General features: G+C 39.3%; 1 protein-coding gene across 10 annotated transcripts in view; it reads left to right on the forward strand.

Annotated features, from left to right (window-relative positions):
• The window catches only part of CEP295 (centrosomal protein 295), a 67,152-nt gene that overhangs the window by 9,735 nt on the left and 30,999 nt on the right, over positions 1-26,418 (forward strand). For 2 of the 10 annotated variants that reach the window (XM_010400643.3, XM_010400641.3), the window contains exons 1-7: positions 15,155-15,569; positions 16,515-16,645; positions 17,374-17,574; positions 19,391-19,515; positions 20,292-20,385; positions 24,192-24,305; positions 25,203-25,343. In XM_010400643.3, coding sequence (XP_010398945.2) covers positions 15,560-15,569; positions 16,515-16,645; positions 17,374-17,574; positions 19,391-19,515; positions 20,292-20,385; positions 24,192-24,305; positions 25,203-25,343 — 816 coding nt within the window. In that variant the 5' untranslated portion in view covers positions 15,155-15,559. Of the gene's footprint in view, positions 1-14,879; positions 14,955-15,095; positions 15,570-16,514; positions 16,646-17,373; positions 17,575-19,390; positions 19,516-20,291; positions 20,386-24,191; positions 24,306-25,202; positions 25,344-26,418 lie in introns of those variants that run through there. The other 8 variants (XM_039563287.1, XM_010400645.3, XM_019286427.2 and 5 more) reach the window with 8 other exon arrangements.

The following is a 26,418-nucleotide window of genomic DNA, read 5'->3' on the forward strand; positions in this document are numbered from 1 at the left end:
CAGGAGGAATTCCTCATGTTTTATATAGTCAGTTGCTGCTAGATTTTTTCTGCTGCTAGCATTCAGTCTTTGTTGTTGCTGCATTTGCCACAGCTCTAAGTGCCTAATAACAATCCAATACATATTAGTAAAAATATAGTGACCTGTCACTATATAACTTGCTGCTATAGCTGCTGCAAGAACAGTTTTCTCTTCCTGTTTCTGCTCGGGGGAGAAATTTTCTTTAAAACCCTTAAATAAATCAAATATTCCCAGTGTGCACCTTTTACTGTCAAACTTTCCTGCTTTTAGGGCAGTGTGCAAGTGTGCAGGGCACTGTTACAGCCTGTGAGTGTGCAGGACACTGTTGTGAAGTTGGGATGTAATGGAGTGACTGGGCCACTCCTCTATCACAAAGGGCCACACTCGACAAGAGCAGAACAGGCTGGAATCAGCTGGAACTGGCTGGAACTGGCTGGAACCTGCAGTGTGCAACCCCTGTACTTCCAGAATTGTAGCCTCTGGTCTGCTGACTTCCCTTTGGGACAGCTCTTGGACTCTCACATCTCCCCATTAGGGCAGTTCTTGGGATCTCTTACCTACACACTGGGACAGCTCTTGGTATCTCTCATCTTCTAATTTGTACATCTCTTCGACTCTCACATCTTCCCACTGGGACAACTCTTGGACTCTCACATCTACTTCATATGGAGATGTGTCACTGGTAGCCTTACAATCCTGCAGTGTTAATCAAACCAAACAGCGGGCTTATTTTGTTTCTAGTACAGATACAGATCCTTAATTACTCCAGGACTGTTTTAACTGCCTCAGTATGTTCTTATCTGTTTTACTGTACTTCATTTCGTAATACACATTTCCAGTTGGAGGCTTGACAGGAGGCAGAAGCAATCAAACCATATTGTCTTGCATAACAGTGGGGAAACTGCCATGTCTCTCATGCAAAAGATTAATCATAGACTGTGTGCTGTCTTTGTGAAACAAAAACATGTCTCGCTTAAACAGCTTAGAAGTTACACCCTGTGTGATGCTGTCAGGTGGGGGCCAAAAGTCAGATGTCTGAAGAGTTGAATCTTTGAAGAAGCAGCTTTTTTTTTTTTTCCCTTGTAAATCATACCATAAATTGCTGCAGCTGATCTCAGAGCACGATGCTTACACGAGACTGTTGCAGCAGATACGAAGGGACAAACTGTTGCTGGGCAGATCAGTGGGGGAAGCAGAGTACTTCAGGTGGAGAAGGAATAGCCTGCTCATCCCAGGCGAGGGAGCTGTTTAAGGTGCAAGCTTGAATTTTAGATCCAAACATTAGCTCTGGAATATAAAGAGCCTAATTGCATTACTGCTGCCCTAAAATACCTGTGAGGGCCAGGCAGTTAATTTCTAGGTCTGACAACAGCTTGGAAAAACCTACATAGGTGCTGTCTCCCTCTTCACTATGTTTAATCTGAGGAGGTAGGGATATGTCCAGAATTATTAAACAGAAAAAATAGGAGTAGCAAGACTTGTGAGGAGGTAACAAAAGTTTATTTGGAATTTTTACCCACAGATTTGTTAAGGAATACTTCGGAAATACATGAAATCGCTGTAGGGACTGATTTTCAATCCAGGAGTATAACTCCTTCCTATTGCATTTACTATGAACCATCTTGTCCTAAATATCTGAATTGAAGTTAATGCAGCACAGAGCACTGGATTCTGTTAATCTCACCAAAGTACAGAGAAATGGTTAAACAAAAAAATTTGCAGGTGGTGGGGAGGAGGCAAATAGAAAGTCCTGGCACAGGGACTTATCCTATGCTTGCAGGGAATGTATAATCTTCATTAAAAAAATTCAAAGCCTGCTTGGCATGGATCCTAGCTGTGTAGCGGTTTGTTTAGTGATGATGGAAAGCTCAGTCTACATTAATTCCTAATAGTTTATTGCAAAATGTTCTGTAATGATGATGTGCTTGAGCTGTTAATTGATTATGAAATGCCTTGAGATCTTTATGAAAAGCATAAGATACAACTATTATTGGATCATGCCACTCATTAACTTTAAAGAAAATAAATGTGCTGTAATTCCAACTGTCCTGTAAATCTCTTTTGTTTGGAAATATAGTCATGTCATCCTTGTTTTCTCTGGTAGTATCAGTATTTGTTGCTTGTTCAAATTCCAGTACATTCAGGGAGATTAAGGGCCTGAACCAATCTGACTGAAGTCAACCTGAATTGTTTCCATTGGCTACAGAAGGAGTTGGAGCAGTCCTTGTTTGCTCTGTCCAAGTCCAAAAAGAAAATCAGTGGAAGAGCATGGCAGCCATGAGACTTTCTGAAGAGAGGGGACATTGATAATTCTTGTTTCTGAACTGGGAGAACTACTTTATCCTGGAGCTGTTTCAAGCTCCCAGCTGTCTTTGTTGTCAAAAAAATTCTGCATAAATAGTGAGGTGTAGGAGATTGGGACAATATTTGCTGTGATACTATTTCATCTGGAATACTCAAGATTTAGGTCCAGTAACCTCCTAACCTGGTTTCAAGAGGAGTTTGAATTCTCAGGGTAGCACTGAGATGTGATACAGACACACTGGCCAGTGCGTAAGGGCCAATCCAGGACAGGAGATTAATGAGTGGGACTTTAACCTTGTACTGAATGGGGCTTAGGGAAGAAGCTTGGTAGTGATCCTCTGTGTAAGGCTGAATTTCAGCTCTAATTCCCACACTTGCAGCAAGTCTATTATAAATGAGAGATAAGTATTTTTATAATTAATACATTAGAATTAATTTAACTGGAGACATGAAAGTTGTATTTCTAAGCGTTTTCAAGTTATACCACCTCAGAAATAATGCTGTTGCCACCAGTTATTTGGGAGTGAACACATGGGTTGCAAAAAAATTTTCTGTTTTATCAGAAATAGTGTCGACCCCTAATTTCTGCAGAGCATTCTGTCTAGAGAAGTCAGCAGACTCCCACATTACTCCAGACCTCAAATGGCACTCTAGAAGTTGAAAGTGAATTCTGGATATTCATAAGTAAATTGAAGTAACTGATGTCCCATTGTTCTTTTGCTTTCAATTAAAAATATAAAGAGAGAGAGAGAGAGAATAAGAAATCCCCCAAAATATAATGAAGTATTTGCATAAAAAAGACCTTTAACTTACATCCTTTGCTCATTGGCAGTTTTTGGAAGCCCATTATTCTTTTCTGTTGTTAAATTTACTCAGAAAAAACATTCACATTTCTGGGCAAGTAGAAGTTTATAAAAAAAATTATCGTTGTTCATTTATTTTCATAGGATGCAGGTCTTTCTAGACACAACAATTATTTCTAGACACAAGTAGGAGAAAAATGTAAGATTCAGTGGTGGTGTGTGTTTGGTTTTTTAAAATATCCTAGATAAAGGTTTATAGATGCTGTATCAGCAGAAAATCTTATTATAACAGCAAAGGAAACGTGGATGTCTTCAGTTACTCATCCTGAGTGTGCAGCTTTGTGACTAGATAACCATGAACAAATGACTTTTTATATCAAGGACTAAAGTTAGTGTTATTTCTACTGGTGTAAATCTGGAATAACTCCACAGAAGTCAATGGAGTTAAAATGCTAATTCAATATTGTTTCCTTATCCATAAAAGAGGTTAATGACGTTATCCTCTCTTGGGGAATATGTCAAGGATATTTAGTTAATGTTGACTCTGTAAAATGCTAATTAATTGTTAGTGCAGAATTTGTACCGTACAGGTGAAAGAAACAGCACACAAGGTACTCATGCTTAACCCACTCTGCTAAAGAGACGTCCTGATATACTGGCTTTCATTACAACATCTCAACCCCTTTTCCCATTATCTCTTTCATTTGGGAGGGAAGACTGATCCATTCTATTAGGAAAGCAACCAGATGCATGTAAATAAATTAACACCAAAAGACTACCAAGCGTAGCATGTGCATATGTCCTACACTATGCAGCTTGCTTGTGTACCAGTTCAGTGTTATAAGCTTAAAATAAGCAGCTTTGATTCTGATAAGTAATTTGTTGTTATATATAGACTGAGAGAGAATAAAATATACACAGACAAAATGGGGGACAGATAAATAATTACTGCCAGAAGTGATCTGCAGCTTTCAGGCAATCCTTTTAATATTTTTCTGTCTCATTATTTCTGTATATAAATGAGAAGTGTCTTTTTAAGAAGCAGCAATGATACCAGGCATGAAAGCCTTGGTACCTGTCTATCCAATGCAAACAGAAACATGACTGTAATTCCTAGCAACTCAGAATTTATGAAGCACTCATGGGACACTGTCACAAAGCAAGTAGAAGCATGTAAAACTGCAATAGCAAAAATTTCCACTCCTGTTCTGAGGTTCATGCTGGTAATTCTCAATGCATTTTTCAAAAATGGGTGTGTTATTCCCATTTTGCGGATATGGAAAGTGATGGCCCTGGGGCAAGTGCCTTGCCTAACCAGAAGAGCTGATGAAAGAGGTGAAGGAAGCCATGAAGCTGAGTGCAGGGAAGAAAAGAGCAAGAGTGGGGGTCACATTTCCAACAGCAGCCATCCCACAGAGCTGCTCCCATAACCAGTTTCTCATATGGAAAGAGAAACCTGGCCTGCCAGCTCCCATCATCTATCCACTGACATTAGATTAAAGGTAGAGGACAGAAGGATACCACATAAAATAGCATCAGAGCTCTTCCTTATGAATGACCAACTCAAGTGTTGGGCTCTCCTGGATTTTTTCAGGTGCCACTCTTCTCAACAGTGTGTTAACACTGATGTTTTCCATTGCACTTTCAGCTAACAACTTGCCAGTCTGCTTTTGTTATTGCCTCTACTAGTGCTGCAATGATGAGGAGGCTGATTGAACAGCTCTCATGTTCTAATCTTTCCAGGGGTTCACCTGTGGTCTCTTGAATCAGGTCTGTAGGACACAGCTTTGCAGCATGGACCAGCTCAGGTTTCTGTTCAGACTGCAAGGACTAGTGAAAACAGACAGTAATGGTTAAAGCTTCCTTGTGTCTTAGCCACATGTCCAGTGAGATAATTTTTCCAGAGAAAAACATTGTTAACCAGTTCTGTATTAACCAAGAATATTTTTACACGGAACTCTTGAGCTGGCAGAGTAGTTAGAGTGGCTTGGGCACCAGCTGCCAAGTGTTTACACAGGATTTCAAGCTGGCTTGTTCAATTCATGCTCCCATACTCAATTCATGCTATGAGAGCCACGCTGCTACTGGTTCCTCAGTTGTCATGATACACAGCTTGGGTTTATTAATGTGACATAAGAACATGCTAGACTTACCTTTGTTGCTAAAATGTTTGCAAGGAAAAAAAAAATTCTACAACAATCATGGGAAATCACACACTGAGAAAACATTTTATTTCCAAAATTAGGTTTTTGTATATTCACATGCTAAAAGGAAAAGCAGCAACAATATTTCCTATACAGTTTTAATTTAGAAAAGAAAAGAATCAAGTAACTTCTTCTGTAACCTCTATAAATTAACAATAGCACTGGTTTGGCCAACTTGTCCTGATAATGTGCTCATTGAATCTAATTGCACACACTGTATAGCAAAGAATCATATGAAAAAAATCTCTGAGTTTTATGTCCAATTAGAAGCATACTCAGTGGTGTTCAGCACTGATTCCTGTGGTGGATGTCTGCCAAGATACATTTAACTAAAATTAATACACTTCAAGATAGAATCAGCCCTGACAACAGGGAAGTCATCTATTAGAGGCAGTAACTCAAAGATCACAGCAAAATTGCATGTTAAAAGAAATCGTAAACTTGGGAAAATATCGATGTTTATTAAAATTTATTATCTCTGATTTAAACAGATGGCTTAGTAGAAGAGATTAGGTTATTTTTAAGATCTTGTAACTTGACCATAGTGAATCAAAATGAATGAACACATGCCTTGCAAGTAGAAAATAGGACACATATCCTCCCCTACAGTCAAAAGCGAAGGGAAAATGCACAACTAAATAATGTGAGGATGAGATCCAGAGTGCCTATTTATGCATCACAAAGTCTGGGATCAGTAGGGGAACTCAAATAACTAAATTATGCATGCCAGATCCATATTCTCAGAGAAAATAATTAGACACTTTCCAGGGTAGCCCAGAATACCACAAGGGCTTAGTGGTTTGCCAGTATGAGATCCTCAGGATAACAGGTGTCTGAGCAGTCCTCTGTTCCTGAACCTTAGAGCTTCTTTCTGCTCAGAACATGCAGAACAGAGCCTTCCCACCACGGCAGTGGCCTAACTGAGCATGGCTCATCCTTTCCAGGTGAATGGAACGGCTGAAGGACAAACCTAACCTGGAGTCTCAACTCATTCATTAGTTTTGAAATTTCATCTTATGGTTGTCTAATGTAAAATGCAATGACCATTCAGAGCACAGCAGAGAATTCAATCTTTGCTCAACTTCCAGGTCCCCTCACCTTTCTCTCTGGCACTGCCCTGTCTGCTTTTTTTCCAGTCTCATTCCTATATGCACAGCAGCCCATTTGGCACAGGATGTGCCCCTAAGAGACTTTTCTAGCCTGAGACAGGGCATTTGCAGGCTGAGGATTAACCCCAAATCTCCACTGCCCTAACTGCTTTGACCAGTAAGCAACAGCACTGAAGAAGCAAAAGCAGCATCACTTCTGTAAAGGGTAACTTGGCTGTCATGCTTTACACTGAATAAAATACAGTCCCCTTATGTGATATATATGTAAGTTTACAGCTCATATAGTCATTTCTGGTTTCATCATGGTGGACTTCTGTTTTCACCAAGCAGGCACCTACTTTCACAGAGAAGAGCAATACACAGAACACTCATTAGAAGCGTTGAGAGAGCTTCCAAGTCAAGTAGGGGCGTGCCATTTCCAAGAGTAGGTTTTTTGACGAACATGGGATTTTGAAGATTAATTTCTTGTGTTCTTCCAAACTTCTTGTCTTTAGCCACTTAAGGCATGTCCCTAGAATTCCTCATGGATGCAAGGCATGATACCAGCTATAGGGCAGTTGCAACCAAAGCACAAACTTGTGTTCTATACTTAAAACTTTACCTCCATAACTCTCATCACATTTCATTAACTCAGTGCCCAGTCTGTATTGTCTGAAATTGACAGTATGCTTCAATATGCTTGTCAAATGCCTTCCCTCTCTGGATCAGGATTTCTGAGAACAAAACCTCCTATTAAATCTTTAGTAGAGGAACTGAGTATTTTGGAATAGAGATTAAAATACCATATGCAGTATGGAAGCTAGCAAGCAAACAAGAAACTTATGTTTTCAGTAAATCTAGATATTTGTGCATCTCACATCACTACAGTACCTGAAGGATTCAGGTATCACTAGTATTAACCTACTTTTATACTGGTCACTGAAGCTCAGCTTTTTTGTGCCCCAGTCCAGTGTTCTCCAGTAGCTCAGGCATTCTGTTTTCACTTGATTATTGTTTTTTCTACTAGCGTTGCTTTTATAGAAATAAAATCAAGAACATAAACATTGTCTAATTCTGTTTCCTTCATTCTTAGACCAGTCTTCATTTCCATGGAATAAAATACAACTTTTGGCAGAGGACTGAGCAGCAGACCTAAGCACATTGACAAGCACGGATTGGCCTTGCATGCAAAGAATTCAACCTCGGTCAGTCCTTTTCATCCAGGCAATCTCAGTGTCTTTCACTGATTCGTGCCTGGCTGTTCCTTGCCACCTGCACTGGAATGAGATGCCTGACCAGCCAACCCAGCCTGTTTGAGAGGAAGTTAACAGATAATGTGCAATAGAGCTTTATTGTTTCCCCAGTATGTGTTTACTCTGCATCACAGAGAATCCATTTGTCAAATATTAATTGAATTCTCCAACATTTGGCATATTTGCATAACTATTATGAAAAAGAGCATTATCTCCCTTGGTATTATACCCATTTCCCTTAGATAGTGTCTCTTTGATCCATTAATCATGTTTCCTGTATCCTCCCACAGAAACTTAATTGCTCACATCCTGCAGAACCCACTCACAAAGAAAGAAATTAGCTTTATGTAAATCTAAGGTTATTACCTTTCCTCTATAAATGTAAAACAATTAAATTATCCTCTAAAAAGGACAGTGATAAAATTCCAGATGAGCACTGATCACCCAAAGAAGCAGATTGAGGCAATTTTATTGGACCAGTGGGAAAAAAGTGGTTTTGCTCTACCAAGGACATTACTGGGGTAAATGATATTGCTGCCTATGTCTGTCTCTGCTACCGCTGCTGTCCCCTTTACTGACTTCAGTATTACTTTAATATCTGAAACAAAGGGTTAGATTCAATAGATGCTTCCAATTTCAGAGCTGATGTAGGCTCATACTTGTGGGTATACCACGTGGGCTTTGCTGGAACCTCGAGGTATGATCTAAAGATGTGGGCACACCTTTAGGGAACCAAGTAAAGTCAAAGGTGCATCTGTCCAGCTGCCTTATAGGAAATACTGAGAAAAGGAATATATCTTGAATTGCACCTCTCAGATCTGTAGGGATATGATTTTCAGAAAATACAACTTCAGTCTCAGACATCTACTAAATATCAGAATCCTCATAAAAAAACCCTTTCAGTACACTAGATGTTGATGTACATATATCCATATATAAAAAAAGACAATTCCTGAATCTTGTTCAAGTTTAGATTCTGAGCCTTTCAGTCCTGTCAGCATCAGAAGAGCTTGAGCATATAAAGATCAGCAAATCCAGAAGCTCATGGATCTTTAGGATTAAAAAATATTAACAGCTTCTAGACTTTAGTAGCTTATCAAGGCTTTTCAGAATCAGGATTCTGGGACTTAGTTCCATTTATCCGATCCATCCCAAAACTACCAAGCCAGCATCACAGGCACAAAAATCTCTCATCTTGTAGAAAACAGAAGCCAAGACTCCAGTTTACCAAACCACCATCTAAATCACTAATAACTCCCTTACACATTTGTTTTTCGCAGACTTGACTCTAAGTTTACTTCTGCAATCACTAAAGACCATTTGTTCTTTCACCCTGCCTTGGTTTCTATAATATTTAGCAAAATTACGACAGAAAATGTCTCCATATCTTTAGAGAAATTAGTTTCTGTTGAAAAGAGTAAAATGGGAGCAGTAAGAACCAGTATATCACTACTCCATGTTCACTGCTTTCTTCTGAACTCATTTGTTCACTCTGCAGCTTTTCCAAATTTCTTGTCTTGGTGCAAATTCATTCTCACTTCTTGTAAATTTTTCTTCACCACCCATTCCTTTTGTAAGGTTCTCTTTGAAACATATTTCATCCATAAAGCCTTTTAATGACTTCATCTATATAATCAGTTTCTTTCTACTAAAGAAAACATCAAAGTTAATTTGCAGTAGAAGTGTAATGTGCTGTATCACAAGTCTGTCTGATCATATAGTCTCTTTGATTTACAGCATGAAGGTCTTGATCAAACCAGGATCCACTCTTTTACACTGTGAACACTTTTGCTGGTATTTCATAAACAATATTAAGATGTTATAACAGATATCCAAGAATAATGACATGTACATTCCCCAGAGGAGACCTGCATCCTGTATCATATCCTGGATGTCACCCACTGTAGAGGTAAGTTGTCAGAGAGATAGCAGAAGCCAGCATTAAGGAAAGGGAGTATCCAACACACATTTTTAGTTGCTTTATGTATAAATAACTATTAAGACACCAAAAAGAATTCTGAGATTCTATGCTCAAATTAGTCAATATATTGGCAGGTCCTGACAATTTACTTCTTCATGATTTTATCCAGAACCTTAATTAAACCTCTTCTTTGGAGACTTATAGACTTAAAGCTATTTTTCAGGATAAATTTCAGGATTGCAGTAATTCCTTTGTTTATGGCACAGCATTTGGACACACATCTGAGAGAAACTGAAGCTTGTGAAAACTCCCATGCCTCCTGTATAAAATGTAATAAATATAAGCCATCAAATGGAGGAGACAAACAATACAAAACAAGTCAAATTAGGGTGGAGAAGAAGTAATCATTTTAAAATTAGAAAAAAACCTAGTTTTCTCCTTTCATCTGTACTACATGCTGAAAATACAATGCTTACTACTAACATAGGACTAAACTAAAAAAGCATTTTTCATCACATAAGGAGGGCTTTTCCTACAAGATAAAATTTTAAGCCATTTAAAAGATCTTGCTGGAGTAGAATCTGTTATTTAAAGAAAATGTGAGAAAATCTAGTTTTCTGCTTGAAACTACCTGCAATAAAGAAAGGAATGTTCAATATAGTTTCTGAAATTGAATAGAAGTAGATATTAGAAGAAGAAACTCAGGAAGGTTAGCCAAACAAGATAAGGCACAGCAGTTGAGAAAAGCTTGAAAAGACCAGCTGTAAACTCACTGGACTGAGCATAATTGGCCTATTAGTGCACATAGTTACTATGCATATTTTAAGAACTGGATAAAATTCTGTGTATGGTTCCCATATATTTCAGAAGGCTGAATGCAGGTTACAAGAATTTTAGCAAATTAATGTGCACACACCAAGTTTGCATTGTAGAAGTCTACACATGCTGGCATCGCTGAGTAATTAGGCAGACTGGTTCTGAGGATATACAACAGGTACACAAGGGTCCTTTTTGTCTGTAAAAACCTGAATCCGGCTCAGTTCTGTTGGCTTCAAGCTTTGCGGGAGTGCATTTGTTTGAGAGCCCATTTTAAAATGACCTTAGGCAGCACTGTGGTTTATGCATGAATAATAAGTTCTTAGTCACTTGTTGCTGCTCTTACCACCCCAAGGCTGGTTGTTTTCCAGAGATCCAAATCATTAAGCTGGGCTAAGGATGCTGGGTGAAATCCCAGGAGCATTTGTGACAGAGAATGAGTTCCCTAATAAGAGCTTCTGGATCAATGTCATAGGACAGCACACCTTTTTTTTGTCTGTAAGACACCACCATATATATCTAAAACCACATCTGAATTTACATTTCCTTCCAGAACAATAATTTTAGGATGTACATTGTATTTAATTTAGTTACACGTAATTATCCTTTTGCCAGCTACACAGCCTTTGATGCCTCATATTTCACTTCTTTTTTCTTTTCTTTTTTAAACTGCAGCATCTTTCTTTGGACAGAATCTGCACCTTGAGATTTTATACAGGCACAGCTCTGGATACAGTTGCTTTGGTACTGGAAAGCATAGCTTTGCAGCTTTCTATTACATGACATGGAGTATAATAACAAAAGCTACTCTTACACATCTGTCAAGAAAATTTATCTCCATATCAGTCTCAGGCAGAAACTATTATAGGCTGTGCTTGCACAGGCTGACCATGGTAGATTAGTCAGCCTCAAAAATAAGCTCTTCTTCCTTCTTAGGAAACTCCGTGTCTTTGTGCAAAGCTTACACATGAATGCGCTTATTGCAAACTATTTAATAAAAGCACCTTGCAGTTTTGAAAATGTATGAACTGGAGGATTACAAACATTTGTAAAACTACATCCTGCCAGTTCCTGGCGGTCACGGTAATTAGACATCAGGTGCCAGGTGCTAAAAAAAAACCACATGGGAGAGGTAATCACACATGAAACCAAATGAACGATAGGGGAATGTTTAAGACTATATGACAGTGTGGTATGTGACATTGAGGAATACTGAATGCACAGAAAGGCCAATTCAGACTGAGATAAATTCTCATTTCATTCTGATACTTCAGTTATCAGCAAGAAGGAGACTACAAGCAGAAAACTGCTGTAGTGTATAATGATGTGTTAGAGGACTCAGGGCAGGGGGATTTAGTGTCTGAATGTGACACTTTTTTAAAAGTTCTTCCTTCAGGTTTTTTCAAGGAGAATACTTAATTCATGCAGGGTGCCAAGTCCTGCTCAAGGGTGAGCTGTCAGGTGTTTGTACTGTTCCATTACTAGATCTCAGAAAACCTTTAATACCAGGGCTTCCCTGCTAAAGATGCAGAAAAGCCTGCAAGGTCATCTTTCCTTTGTGCGACTGAGAGACATGAGTGGACTGTGAGGAATTTCTAATGAAGAAAGGAGCAAGTGTTCCTGTGTGGCAGTGAAAGATATAGGTTGCTTATGCTGGTCTACTCGACCTGCCTATGAGACAAGGAATATTTTCTCTCAGGCCACACAAAGTCAACTCCAGCCTCACGAAACTCATATTCAGACCAAACAGCCCCACAGAGCACACTGAGGCAACGTGCCTGTGCCAACATCTCTTGCAATGGTTCATCTGCTGATGGAATAAACATCTTCTGTGATAGGGAAGTACAAACAGTTCGCTCTCAAAAGACATTTTCTGGAACAGCACAAGGCCTGCACTGTGATTTGAGCCCCTTACCATGCACTGCAGGCCAACTCATCAGCAGCCTTCACAGTCATACAACCCTTCTTCAACTTCAAACACATGAAACTAAAATGATTTCTTTCAAATCTGTGTTTTCACGTAGATTCACTCTGAGACATTTTTTATGTATGAAAAGCATTCTGTTCCTGAAAAGAAATTCAGATTTTCCACTGGCTGTCTTGGGACTTTGTAGATAACTCCTGCAAGTGTAATTCCTTTTCCCCAGGAGAAATGTGACCAGTAATTGAAGCTCAGGGGAGCCAGTACCTCCAGTTTTATAGATCCCTGACTAAATGCACCAGCACTGCTGCATCACTATTCACCTTTCATAAAAGGAACACCATCTACTTCACAGGGGGAAGGAATTAATGTAGGTCTGTAATACCAAAATTCAAATGTGTATAGTAAAAAGTAGAAAACATTACAGGATTAAAAACCCTGGTTTTCAGTATAAGTATATAAATTAAGCAGTAGCAGAAATAATTCTGCAAGACAATGACAGAAAACACCCTTGAAACAAAATTCTTACCCAGCACATGTAGGTTTCATAATATCCCTTTTATCCACCAGTATAATTGAGGAGCATATACTTGACCTCTTTCACATTTTATAAGTAGTGGATTCTAAAATCCATAATCTCAATTACTCTCTTAATAGACTGTCTTGATTTTTTTTTTTTTTTACTGTTGACCTGCAGGATAAAGCTATTTACAAGTGATGTTATTGAGGAGAGCACTGCCATAATGAAAATGCTGAAGGACAAAAAATCCGATAAGGATACTGGAAAACACATTTGGAAGCGCACTTCTTAAGTCTAATTTATTCAATATGCATACCGTGAAACAACGGTGTGTCTAACGAACAATCAGGTATTAATTTGGTACCAGCTATTACAGTCAGCAGTTTGCAGTAAGTTGCAGGCCCTTGTCAGAAAGCAAAAGTCTGTGAACAGGAAGGCAGTTTAGCAGTGAAATGCAGAAGGCAGGGAAGAAAGCACATAAAACTGCTGTTACCTTTTCTCCTTATGCTCATATCTTTTCTTTTGCAAATCTATATTTTTTTAGTCTATTTCCTGTGCAGCCATGCATTGATTGGCATGCACCAAACCGCTAAGTTCTACCAAGTAATCTCAGCCCTTCTGGTTTCAGTCCTGGAGGGCACAATATGATGGGTTACTATGGCAGTTAAGTTCTACTATAAAATGGTTTTTTCCTTTCTAAGAAACTGCCAATAAAGTAGCTATATATTGCACTCAAGTTTCAGCATAAGACAATTGATTATCTCATTTGTGCCTGGTCTGCTTTAAGTCGGGAATGTTTCTTCCATTTTTGTAGCAGCAGCTCAGACTCTTGGAAACATGCTCCATGCAAAGAAACAGTCTAACACAGTCTCTCTTGCCTCATCTGTAATTGTGTGTGGCAGAATTGTTTCCCTCAATACAAATGACATTTACATTCCTCATAAATCAAGGCTATCTGATGACTCCACTTTCAAATCCCAGCTGCAGCAAATCTTACACGTATGATAAATGCTCCCTTTTAGAAAGAGAGGCTAAGTGTGAGGAAGAATCATAGATTCGTAGAATGGTTTGGACTGGATGGGACCTTAAAGATCATCTGGTTCTAACCCCCCTGCAATGGGTAGGGACACCTTCCGCTAGACCAAGTTCCTCAAAACCCCACCCAATCTGGTCTTGGGGGAATCCAACTTCCAGGGCTGGGGCAGCCACAGCTTCTCTGGGTAACGTATTCCAGTGCCTCACCGCCCTCACAGTAAAGAACTTCATCCTAATATCTAATCCAAACCTATTCTCTTTTAGTTTAAATGCATTCCCCCCCATGTCCTGTCACTACATGCTACCAGCAAAGAAGCAAGCATTGCATCAGACTTACAAGGAGCAGATGTTAATTAGGTTTATAAAGGAAAGATTTAGCTACAAGGTTAAGGCAGCAACACATATCTGCCCTTTGTAGAAGCCATGTGCAAGCCTAGAAGATAGGCAGAGCAGCACTACAAGTACAAGGGCACTGCCATAGCCTGAATAGGGTTGGAACTAAATGATCTTCGATGTCCCCCTCCAAGCCAAACCATTTTATGATTCTATGATACTCCTTCTACTAACACAGCGCAACCGAAGAGAGGGCTGAACAGGGAAACTGCATAGAAGTGAGGCAGAACTAGCAGGATTCCGTTTTATTCCACTCCCTCAGCGCTTCAAGCTTGACCAGTGCCCCTCCCACGCAGCACTCGGAAACTCCGACTGCGAGCTACTGGTGCAGTGCTGAGAGGGAGCCGTGGTGACGAACCCTGAGATTGCCGCGTTAGGCGGTCCGCACTTAGATCGGACATCGGGAAGGGGCTGACTGGGCACAGAAGGACGGGCGAGAGCGCCACGGAGCGCAAACGCCTCCTTCGCCCACAGCGCCTATCTCATGTTGGGCGCGCGCGCCCCCGCCGCCGTCCCGAGCCCCCATTGGCCACCGCGGGAAGGGGCGGGGCTCGGGCAGCGGGGGCGGGCGGGGGCGCATGCGCCATTGGCGGCTCGTGGTGGGCGCGGGGTCACGTGGCGGGGCGGTGGCCGTTGGCGCCACGGCGACCGGGAGGGCCCAGGCGGCGGTGGAGGGTGCGTGTGGGGCGGCTCTGCTCGCTTCCCCCCTTCCCTTTCCCTTCTTCTTCCCTTATCCCCTTCCCCCGCTGTTTTACTTTCTCTTCCCTCCGCACTGTCGCTCCTCAGCGGGTGGATCCAGGTGCGGCCCGGCGGGGGCTCCCGGTGGCTGGCGGGAGCGGCCCGGGCGGACCCGGGGCCCTCGGCGCCTCGCACCACCCGCGTTGTCCTGCGGCTGAGCCCGGGCAAGCGCGGCGTTTGCAATCTCTGCCTCGGCTCTTCTCCTTTAGATCTAGGCTTTGCATTGGTCATCCCCCACGTTTTTCCTCTCTTTAGGAATGTGTGTGTGTGAGAGAGAGAATGTAGTGATTTGCTACTTAATTTGTGATAAACTTCTGTATTTAATCGGGTGACTAAGCGAGGGCTGGCAGGAACCAGGATGCTACTGTCCTTCTTAATACTGTAAAGAGCTTGGGATTCATTGCTTTAGTAACCCTGTACCAAAACTATCTTAAGGATCTTCGGCTTTACACCTCACCTGATTTCTTTATAGTCTTGCTATTTTACCTGTGATACTGTGTCGCTAAGTATACCAAGACCAGTATATATGATGCTGAAAATAAATGTTTCCAGGTGTGTCATGTTGGTTAAATTGTTAGTGCTATATGAATTGCTCACTAGTTTCTTAGAATTAAACAGTGGCTTTTGAAAGTCTTTGCTTGCTTCTTTCGTGCGAATATTTCCAGGGTTATAAATATTTAAAGACCCAGTAAAAATATGGGGGGGAGGGGAATTTTAGACTAGGCTACATATTAGATGGAAGAAGTCTTTTTTTTTTTGTGCATATGAAAATCGTAATTAGAAGGAAAATGGGAAGTGGTCTGTAGAACCGGAAGATTCTTGTTCCACAGTAAAATCTCGAGGGAAACATAGTTTGAAACTTGTCTTCCTAAGAAAACTTGAATAAAAAATCGTTAGTGAGCAGTTCCAGCTTTCCAGTGAAACGCTTGGCACTCAGGCTGTTGCTAGAGTTTCAGAGCCTGTAAGGAAGAAAACCTTGGAGTGCAGCCAAAAACATTAGCAAATTTGCTGTTGTATCTTACGTCTTCTCTACAACAGTTATGAGAGTATTTCAGTAAAAATCACCTGGGTGACCAGTCTGCCTTACTGTGGGGTGTGCTTTTCAGTAGTTTGTAGGTTTGTTTTTAAATCTTGCCAGGGTGGAATGGTGTTCACTCTTCACTTTGCAAATATTCATGGCTGGTCCACAGAGCAGACTGTGAATGTGATACTACTGCAGTGTTTGGTACATAGCTCAAAGTAGTTCAAAAGCATTTCTGTTTGTGATTGTGACAGAGCCAATGCTGTTGATTACAGTTAGAGTTGTTAAGGTTGGAAAAGACTTCTGAGATTATTAAGTCCAGCCTCCGGTTGGGAATGACATGAACAGTTGTAACTCTCACACGCAGATACCATGATAGATTTGACAACGTTATGGCAGTATCCTGTTTTTATAGCTGTTTTGTCACTGTCATTTATGCAAAATTTCTCTTTTTCTTTGCATTGTTCTCAAAAAAGTTGATTATTCAACGTATCCAAAGATGAAGAGGAAACTTGCAACAGCTGGGAAATTGAGGCTTAGTCCCAATGAAGAAGCCATGTTTCTGAAAGAAGAATACGAACGAAGAAGAAAACTAAGGCTACAACAGGTATGCCTGTATTTTTCCATGTGTTGTATTTCATTTGATGATGTAACAAATAATTGAAGAAAAGTAACTGAAAAGATTATATCCTGTAAAAACTAAATTTCAAGGTAGTAGTATTGTAGAATGGTGGAATTTTTTTAGGTTGGAAAAGACCCTTGAGATCGTCACATCCAACTATTAATCCAGCACTGCCAAGTCCACCACTAAACCATGTCCCTAAGTGCCACATCTACAGGTCTATTGAGCTTTTCAAGGGGTGGTGACTCAACCACTTCCCTGGGCAGCTTGTTCCAGTGCTTGACAACCCTCTGTGTGAAAACAGAGTTCCTAAAATACAAAGTGGAAAATAATAAAGTGTATTTACTTAGTTTTCACTATAGTGGTTGATTTTATTTAAACCATGTTGAATTGTAATAGGAGTCTTTCGTAAATTATTGTGTTATATTTTTGGAGGGAAGGCTATTGCAAGCAGTTTTTGCAGTTTGTCACTTGTATGTCACTTTTTGGACTTTACCTGAAGCATTTAATTAAGATTAAATTTATTATTTTATATATTAATTTTGGAAAAAGGTAACAGCAACTTGAAAGTATTTTCTGGACAGATTATGAATGGAATTGTAGATGAGATGGAAAGATGGAAGGAGGGTAGACTGTGTTGTGGGAGGTCTTGCTGCAAAAAGTGTTGTGCTTTTTCTTGAATTGCTGACAAAACATGAATGCTGTTTCTACAGGTCAGAGAGCAGCAGAAGTATATCTCCTTCCAGATAAGGCAGAAGGTAAAGCAGAGGAAAGAAGAACAATTGCATCTGTTAGAGGAGGCACTGAGAGCTGAATGGCAGAAGGCACAGGATGAGAAGATGAAAGCCCTGGAAGAACTGTATTTCTCAAGCTTAAGAGCGATTGGGGAGGGTCACCGACAGGCCAAGGAGAATGTAAGCGAGCTTAATGTTACTGTGTCATGGTTTCACCCCAGCCAGCAGCCAAGCACCAGGCAGCTGCGTGCTCACTCTCTCACCTGTGGGATCGGGGAGAGAATCAGAAGGGTAAAAGCCAGAAAATTCATGGGTTGAGATACAGACAGTTTAATAGGGAAAGCAAAAGGCACACACACAGAGCAAAGCAAAACAAGGAATTAAATCACAGCTTCCCACGAGCAGGCCGGTGTTCAGCCATCTCCAGGAGAGCAGGGACCCATCATGTTTAATGGTTCCTTGGGAAGACAAACACCATCACTCCAAACATCTCCCACTTCCTCCTTCTTTCCCCCACTTTATGTAGTGAGCATGATGTCATATGGTCTGGAACGTCCCTTTGGGCAGTTGGGGTAGCTTCTCCTGGCTGTGTCTCCTCCCAGCCACCCCCAGCATCCTTGCCAGTGTGGCAGCACAAAAAGCAGAAAAGGCCTTGGCTCTGCGTAAGCCCTGCTCAGCAATAACAAAAACATTTCTGTATTATCAACCCTGTGTTCAGCACACATCCAAAGCACAGCCTCACACCAGCCACTGTGAAGAAAATAAACTCTATCCCAGCCAATACCAGCGTATATTGTCAGAGAAATTTTTGATGCTTTAGAAATACCAAAATTGCTGTTTGTTTGGTTTTTCTTTGGACATTCCTGGTTTTCGAGTCCTGATACCTAAATAGACAACTTTTTAAGAATGGAAACTTTTTAGAAGTGGTTATGTACTTTTTTGCAGGTATCTTCCCACAGGATAGTCTATGGGCCTATCTGCTAAATCTTTTGCTGGGCAGACTTTGAAGTTACTTTCTATTAGCTTGTATACATGTATGATCATGTATGTTTGTACTTGACTAAATTGCACACAGTGACTCATTATCTCAGTTATGCCAGTAATACAGTAATTTTTTCTTTACCATGGATCTTTTCTACAGTTAAGAAAATACACTTAACATTTTTTTTCCCTTGAGCCCTCCAGTGACATCAAAAGCCTTGGTAAGGGCTGCAGAGGCCTTTGCATGGATTGCAAATGGGTGTCACTTTTAATTCTGCACCTATAAACTGGTTTCATTTTCTTTAAAATTCTGTAACTTGTGTAGGCTCTGTTTGAGAGATCAAGATTGCTGGGTAGAATTTTTCTATAGGTTTGACTCTGACCCAGGTTTACAGAAATCAGCCAAAGGTGCCATAGATTTCTTAGGTGGATTTTGCAGAGTAGCTTTCTTCCTGAATTAGTCAGGATCTTTAAACCCAAGTAAAATAGCATTAATGCTCTTCCATATATCAGTGTCATTAAATCAACTTCTTTATAAAGTCTGTTCCAATGCCAGGATGGGTGAGTTTGCTGAAAACTGTGGAACCAGTGTTACAGGAACAGAGAACTAATCGTAAATGTTTCTGTTGATACGCGATTGTTGCAGTTAATGACTGAAGGGTAGTAACACGCTTCTTCAATGCGGTTGAGGCTGCATTTGCTACAGGGTGTATATATAACTGTGTTTAAATTATCTTTTTCATCAAACTGATGCAGAGGAAGCTAAGATTTCTCCATCAATGTTTGGTTAAATTGGCTGAGAAATGTGGCAGGTTCGCTGCTGTTGTTGGCAGAGAAGAAGAAAATAAAGATGGCAGAGAAGGAAAAGTTATTAGAGTATTTTTACCCTAATACAGTAGAAGGTAGTTTTGAGCTTGTGCTTCTTACCAGCAGTATGTAATTTGAAATATCATACTGATACTATGAGATGTGAGTAAAATTCTGTATTAAGTGATTACAATATTTTAATGTTAAGGAACCTGACTTAGAAGCTCTGGCAAAGCAAGCAGAGGAAAGGAAACAAAGAGCAGAGACAAGACACAGAAAAGCTCTGATAGAACAGAAGCAGCAAAAAGAAAGATTACTTCGTGAGCAAGCAAGGTATGCAATAGTTATTTAGTTTTATTAAGGATGCATTTTACAGTGTCATAAGGTGAAAGGCAAAAATTTTGATGCTTCTTGCTTGGAGCTTTTTTAGTCTTGAAATTTTATGGGTTAGAGAATTAATGCTCATGGACAAAGCTTGTGGCTTTTGATAAAAACTGTAGCTTTAAAACCAAGACAAAAATGTCAAATATTCAAGCTGGCCTTACAGATTCTCCAGGAGTTCAGTGATACATGAAATGAAATGTTGTCAGGCCAGTTCCTGATGGAGAGTTACCCACTTGTAAAAAGGACCTAGTGCATTTGTCATGGTCTTCCTTCTTAGTTTTTTTTTATTAAGTAGATTGGACCAAACTTGAGCTGGCATAAAAAATGGTCTGTGTCCTTTTGGGCATAGTTGTGCTTGAGTAGAACTGAGACCTGTTAATTAAATAGTTAAGTATGTCTACACTCAAGCAATTAAATTATGTTGAAGTGCATGATGCTTTCTGGAAACTTAAGTCAAAAGCAGAGATTTTGCATTGCTTTTGGAATGCTTGTGTGTATTAACATTTTTGCATAATTTGAAGAAAGTAATTTTTAATGCTGCCTTCCAGCCTAAGTTCTGTTGTCTTTTCAATATGCTTCCCCATCCCTATGGCCTGAGCATTCAATGCAGGTACTTAGGAATCTGATTTTAGGTTTACTTTTTATTTTGCACTGTTCTGTCAGTGTTGCTTAAATAATTTTCCTTCTATCTTCTCTTGTGGTTTGTTTCGTTTTTGTCCCTCAAGACGAACCGATGCACGTAAACGTGCTCTGGAAGTGGAAAGACAAAGAGCAGCCAAAGTTGCAAGCCTGCCACCTCCTCCACCACGTCCTTTTGAGGTAATGTATCCCTGATGCAACAGTGATCACAATTTCAGGGGTAGCACATAGATTTATTGGTCTGACTCCTCACAACAGGACATACAGAGTTGGTATTTGCATACTATAAGGAGACTGGTTCAGCAAAAACCCAGAGAAAAAATTAGTTCTGTATTAGCAGGTTTCTTGCTACTAAGCTTTGCTACTTTACTGACCTCTTGTTGTGTATGAATCTTATTTCTTGTCCTCGGACTCTTATTTTTGTAGTTAATGTGTCATTTTAAACTTTCATCGTATCTCATTTTCATTTAGTAACCTTAGTGGTACGAAACTTTAAAATTATCTCTCTCAGCATGTACATTACATGCCTCCTCAGCCTTCTGTCATACTGATGCATTTAGTAGCATTTTGTTTAGCTCTGTAATAAAGGCAATTCTGTCTTTTTAGCTGTGGGGCTGCTTTTTTTGGGTTTTTTTTTCTCCCTCCAATTTCTTTTTCTTGTAGGGAGTACTGAATAAAGGGTGAGCTCTTTAATTTTGATGGGAAACCATCACCCAAGGCTATTAGGAAGGCTGCAGCCTTTTTAGATGTGGCTTTGTATCCCATTCATTCTCCTTTGATTTCATAGAGCTGGTGCATACGTGTAGAATTTCCTGTAGGATTGCAGATCTGAACTGCAGAAAGAACATTACATGCATTTTTACTTTGGAGCTAACTAATAGAACTTCATGAATGCAGAATTTAAGTTGCCTCATGTGGTGTTGCCCTTTTAGACCTTTGGGTTCAGGGGTATTCGAACTACTGACAGGAAAAGAAAGGATTGAGGTATACTAGCCCCTCTCAGAGCCAGTGAAGCTTTCAAAACTTTTTCCAGCTACATCCCAGCACATTATGTACAGGTTAGAGTGCAGGATGATAGGGGTTTCATGTTGTATCTGGAAAAACTGAGTAAGGTTTGACCCTCACAGTTTTAAGAATGATTAGGAGGAGGACCTACGTGCTTCCATTAGTACAAGTTTCTCTTTAGATTTCCACACTGGTTTTCATGTTGTGTAAGCTGGATATGAGTGAAGATTAAAACAAGTGTTGTAAGGGAGTGGTAAAGTTTGGGGTTATTTTTGGCGAAGTAAATGCAGTATTGAAATTTAGTACATCTGGAATAAGCTCCTGTCTGGTACAGTTCAGGTGAATTCACACTCCCTTTCATGCTGCTGTTTCCCTCTGTGTTGTTCCACATGGTATGTTCCTGGTGTGTCTGGTGTAGAGCAGGTGAAGTCTGCATCAGTCCAAACTTTGACTCTTTATTTCCTGGTTTTCAGGTGCCTCTGTTGCTCACTTTGGCATTGTTGGAAAAGCATGAGATGCTTGGCTTTGCTTTGTAGTAACTTTTGCAGTTTAGAATGTGTCTTATGTCGCATTTTATGTAACCCCTCCCCATAGAAAGTCACTGCAGTTAACCTCCATAACAACTAAAATGACACAGTACTTAATACTTTAAATTTAAATACTAGATATACTAAATACTAAAAATTTAAACTTCTATCTAGCAACATCAGTAATGCATCTCCCCTTCCATTTTACAAATGAAGAATTTTCTCCTCGTCCTTTAGTATTTTGTCACCAGGGGAAGCAAGAAGGCTTTGTTTCCAGGTTTCTCTAGGTTCTGGTGAAACCAGAATTGCATATACACTTGTGTTGGATGACATGTCCGGGTCAGTACTCTATTTAAGTATTGTTCCTTTCCAAAAATTAGTGCATTTGCACCCATTAGCAAATGTCCTTTACTCGCCTTTTCAACAAATGTGATTTGTAACTGGTTTTATAGCAGAGTTTGCAAACATCTGGATTTTCTACAGGCACTACAGTATGTGAGTTTTGTTTCTATTATGAAGTTCACATTGTGAAAATGGCAAAGTGAATCAGTAATTTTGCAGACATGTTGAGTTTTTGTTGAGGAAAGAGATTGCTCTGTTTCAATATAGCACAGCGTGTCAATTTGTTCCATTTAAAGACTAGCTGACTTTAAGCCTTTTTCCTAGTTTTCATATCTGTATAGATTTTAATCCTTTTGTTGTAGACCTATGGCTGGGAGGGCACAGGGTGAAGAATAAAGGTATTTTCTTCAAAGAGTTATTGGGTGCCATGTACTTCATGGGGGAAAATGCTAAGTAATTGAAAGATTGAGAGATTTTATTCCTGTTTCTGCTTCAAGAGAGAGAAAACAAAAGATGTTGACTCAGTTCAGGGGAAGGTAAATCTAGGGCTTTGTCTTGCAAATGTGTTACTCAAAAAGCACTGAATTCAAATTGTTTAACATTAACTGCTGTGAATAACAGCAAATTACAGGGTCATCTGAATAAGTCTGCTTGTTCTTTTGAATCGGTTTGCATAAGGAGCTTATTGAATACAACTATAATCATAATCTGATGCTCTGTTGCAATAACAATTTACTGTAATTCCATAAAAGGGATTTAGGGCACTGTTGTTCATTGCACGATTACTTAGAATATAAGAAACATTCTCGAAAGATACTCCTATTATTGTTACTTTACCCAGTTAGAAAATAAGTATTTTTAATGACATAACCCATTTTGGTTCTCAGAAGTATGGATTTTGGGAATTGAGGCCATATTTTGTTAGAGCAAATGAAAAGTTACTTAAGTTAAACTGTAAACACCATTTTATTGAAAAGTGTTGCAGAGTTCTTGCAAACTTACTTTTTCTTATATGATCTATTAGATTGTTATGTAATGAAAATAAAACCTAAAAAGTGTCACTATACTCTGCTTGATTATTCATAGCATTTGTAGAGTTGGGGTCATGGGGTTTTTGTTGGGTTTTTTGTCCCATTTCACGATACTTTGCTGCTCCAGTTTTGCCAGATTTTAGGATAGAATTATTTGCTTTTTGGAAGGAGGAGAAAAATAAGGAAGGAGTTACAAAACCATGATGGAAGTATAGTATTTTTTACAGCCTAAATTGCTTTTGACATTAATTGGAAAATTGCAGCCTCCAACATATTTCTCATGTCTTCCCAGCTTTTGAGTAAAATTCTGGAGGTTTGATTGATTACATGTAATTAATAATTATTTGTTATTGGTTTGTTAATTTAAAATTTTTAAAACTAATTCAGAAGAGTTGTTTATTTGTACATTCTGAAAGTAATGCAGTACAGGATAAGCGCTGGCAATCTGGCTAATGAGGTTTCGACCTGGGACTTGTCCATTTTCATAGCAATAATCAGTATCTGCAGGTGTTTTGGTTAATGTCAATCTGTTACAATTAGAATGATTTTTACTGATTAAGAAATTTAGCAGTTTATTTTTTTACCTACTAGAATAACATGCATTTGTTTAAGTACCATAAAATAAGTTACTGAAGTTCTGTTGGTAAGGCTAAAAATAGTTTTATCCGTTTTGGGCCCCTCACTGCAAAAAAGACATTGAGGTGCTGAGCATGTCCAGAGAGGGGCAACGGAGCTGGGGAAGGGCCTGGAGCACAAAGCTGATGAGGAGTGGCTGAGGGAGCTGAGGGTGTTTATCCTGGAGAAAAGGAGGCTCAGGGGGGACCTTATCACTCTCTACAAGTGCCTGAAAGGAGGTTGTAACTGGTTGAGGGTTGGTCTCCTCACACAGGTAACAGAGCAAGAGGAAATAGCCTCAAGTTGCACCAGGGGAGGTGCAATATTTTAAACAATATTTGCAGGACAAAATTTGGTGGGGTGGATTTCTTTTAGTAATAATTTAGCTTTACAGATCACTTCTGTTTAGTTGCTTTGCTGGAGATAATATTCTGTGATACAGCTGTAGTTGTACTTTTCTTCCTAGAGCTTTGACGTGAAAAAGATTGTTGCGATGAAGCCCTCTGGTGCTGGCAACTTTTGTGTTACACGTTACCATATTTCTGAAGCTTTGGTGGACAGAGAAGTGGACGGAGAGCAGGTGATTGGCTCCAAGTGTTTGTGCTACAGGCTTACATATATGTTTCTTTACATTGCATACGGTGTCTGGATATCAGCTGTTGGGTTTTCTAGAACCTGTTTAAAGATATGAACTTGTCTAAAGCAGCTTTTACACGGGTTACTAAAGAGAATCTCAGATGGGCAGACTTGTAAAGCCTGTTACGTGCTCGGTCACTTGGGGGATCACACCTGGCACTTTGTGAACAGGCCTTTATAAGAAGGTGGGATCACAAGACTGGCATCATGTTCAAACACTCAAATTGGAAGACTTATGGCTTATGCTGAATTGATAGCTGCAGTTTCCCTGCTTTTCTCTCTTCCCCTCTTTTTAGCAATGTACTCCCAGCCTTGCCTTGTATTTGCCTTGCTAATTTGGAATGACTTTTTTTTTCCCCCTAAGTATTTTTTATTTTCATGTTAGTAAGATTTTTCTTCTTTGAAAATCGCAGATTGTTTCTGGTTTCCCAAATGAGATTGAAAATATTTCAAGGGTTTTTTTTCCCTTGTTTAGAACAAAACCATGAGGATAGAAGTACTCAATCTGTAATGTTGACCATATTATTCACTTTACCATACATTGTAGGAGAAATAACCACTCTGCTATAACAAATAAATCATATAAATTATTATCCCTGGTACAGCTTGAAACTGGAAAACTCTGACACCTAAACTTACGAAATATGTAAATACGCTGTTTTTCCAAAGGTAAAAAAAATGAGCTTGGTCCTGCTTGCAACATAAACATTCAAGGATGTTCATATGGCATTGTATGTTGTTTTTGAAGTGCTTTTGCTGCAGAATTATTCATTTATTTGTTGTTACATATGCTTTAAACGGTCAAAGAACTTAGTGGACTAAATTGTTGATTGACTGCCAGCCAGATGCTCATTTAGCTGCTGAAGAAGAGGGGAGACGTTTGGAGGAACTACAGAAGGAGGCAGAGAGGGAGAGAAGAAAGCAGCTTGAAAAGGCACATGTTAGAGGAAGTCATGCCTTGAAGAAGATCCAGTTGGCCAAGGTAGGCAAAGTAGTTATGCCTGTTTTTAATGTCAGAACGACCACTGTCAAATAAGTTGTAGGTAGGTGATGAATAAAGGAATTACAGGAGAGAAATTTATGAACTAAATGAAGTTTGCAGAATGTCTTTGAAAAAACAAAAAAGTCAAAATCTGTTTACTTATTTTGGCATTTGGGAGAAGTGAAAAGGAAAGAATATCCTCTAATTTTTGTTATATGAATGTTTGACCAACTATTAATGAATAGGTAATAGTGAAGCAAAACTTTTCTAATAGCTTATGAGTTCTACTTTTCCACATTAGCTTTAGTTGGAGTTGGTTATTCTGTACTTCAGGGAAAAAATTATTGCTAAGAAGGTAATGGGTTTTTTTATTTTTTGAAAGCTTTTCAAGGTTTTTACTTAAAGACTGACATTCTGTTAATGTGCAAGTCTGTAAGTGTTGAAATTGTTTCCTTTAAGAAGTAAAAACTGATCTACCAAGAAAAGTCTTTGTACTGACAGCTACACTCGAAAAAGTTTTACTTTCTGTTAGCTTCACAAGTATCTTTGGTGGCTAGAAAAAGCAAAAGCTTCCTTTTTATCACCTGAGATATGATTAACCCTGAATGAGTAACCAAACTAAAATGGGGGTTTCTGGAAATATTACTGGTGGTCCTGAAATTAACAGAAAAAAAACCCCAACAAACTTCTTTTTTTTTTTTTTTTTTAATAGTTTTCACATGTATTCAGTGTGCCAAAGAGTATATAGATTACATCTTAAAAAGTAGCAATTGCTGAATTATGTACTAGCAAAAGTCACTTGCCAAAAGAAGTGCTCATTTACCTTATAAAACAGAAGATTTAATTTTCTTCAGGGAAGTTGGCCTACAGGTGTTGAGTCTGATCCTTTATTTAACATCAGATCTTCTAGTTAGTATTGATGACTCCTATGTCTAAAGGTCTGATACAGCCTTCTCCTAAGGAAGTACTTTCTTCCTAGAATAAGATTAACTTTGAACGTTAAAAATTAAACAAACATCATGGTAACCAAATGGAAGCATTTTATATCAGTCCTGCTGCATGGCTGTCTGAATGT

The sequence above is a fragment of the Corvus cornix genome, chromosome 1 (genome assembly GCF_000738735.6).
Source record: "Corvus cornix cornix isolate S_Up_H32 chromosome 1, ASM73873v5, whole genome shotgun sequence".
NCBI classification, from domain to species: Eukaryota; Metazoa; Chordata; class Aves; order Passeriformes; family Corvidae; genus Corvus; species Corvus cornix.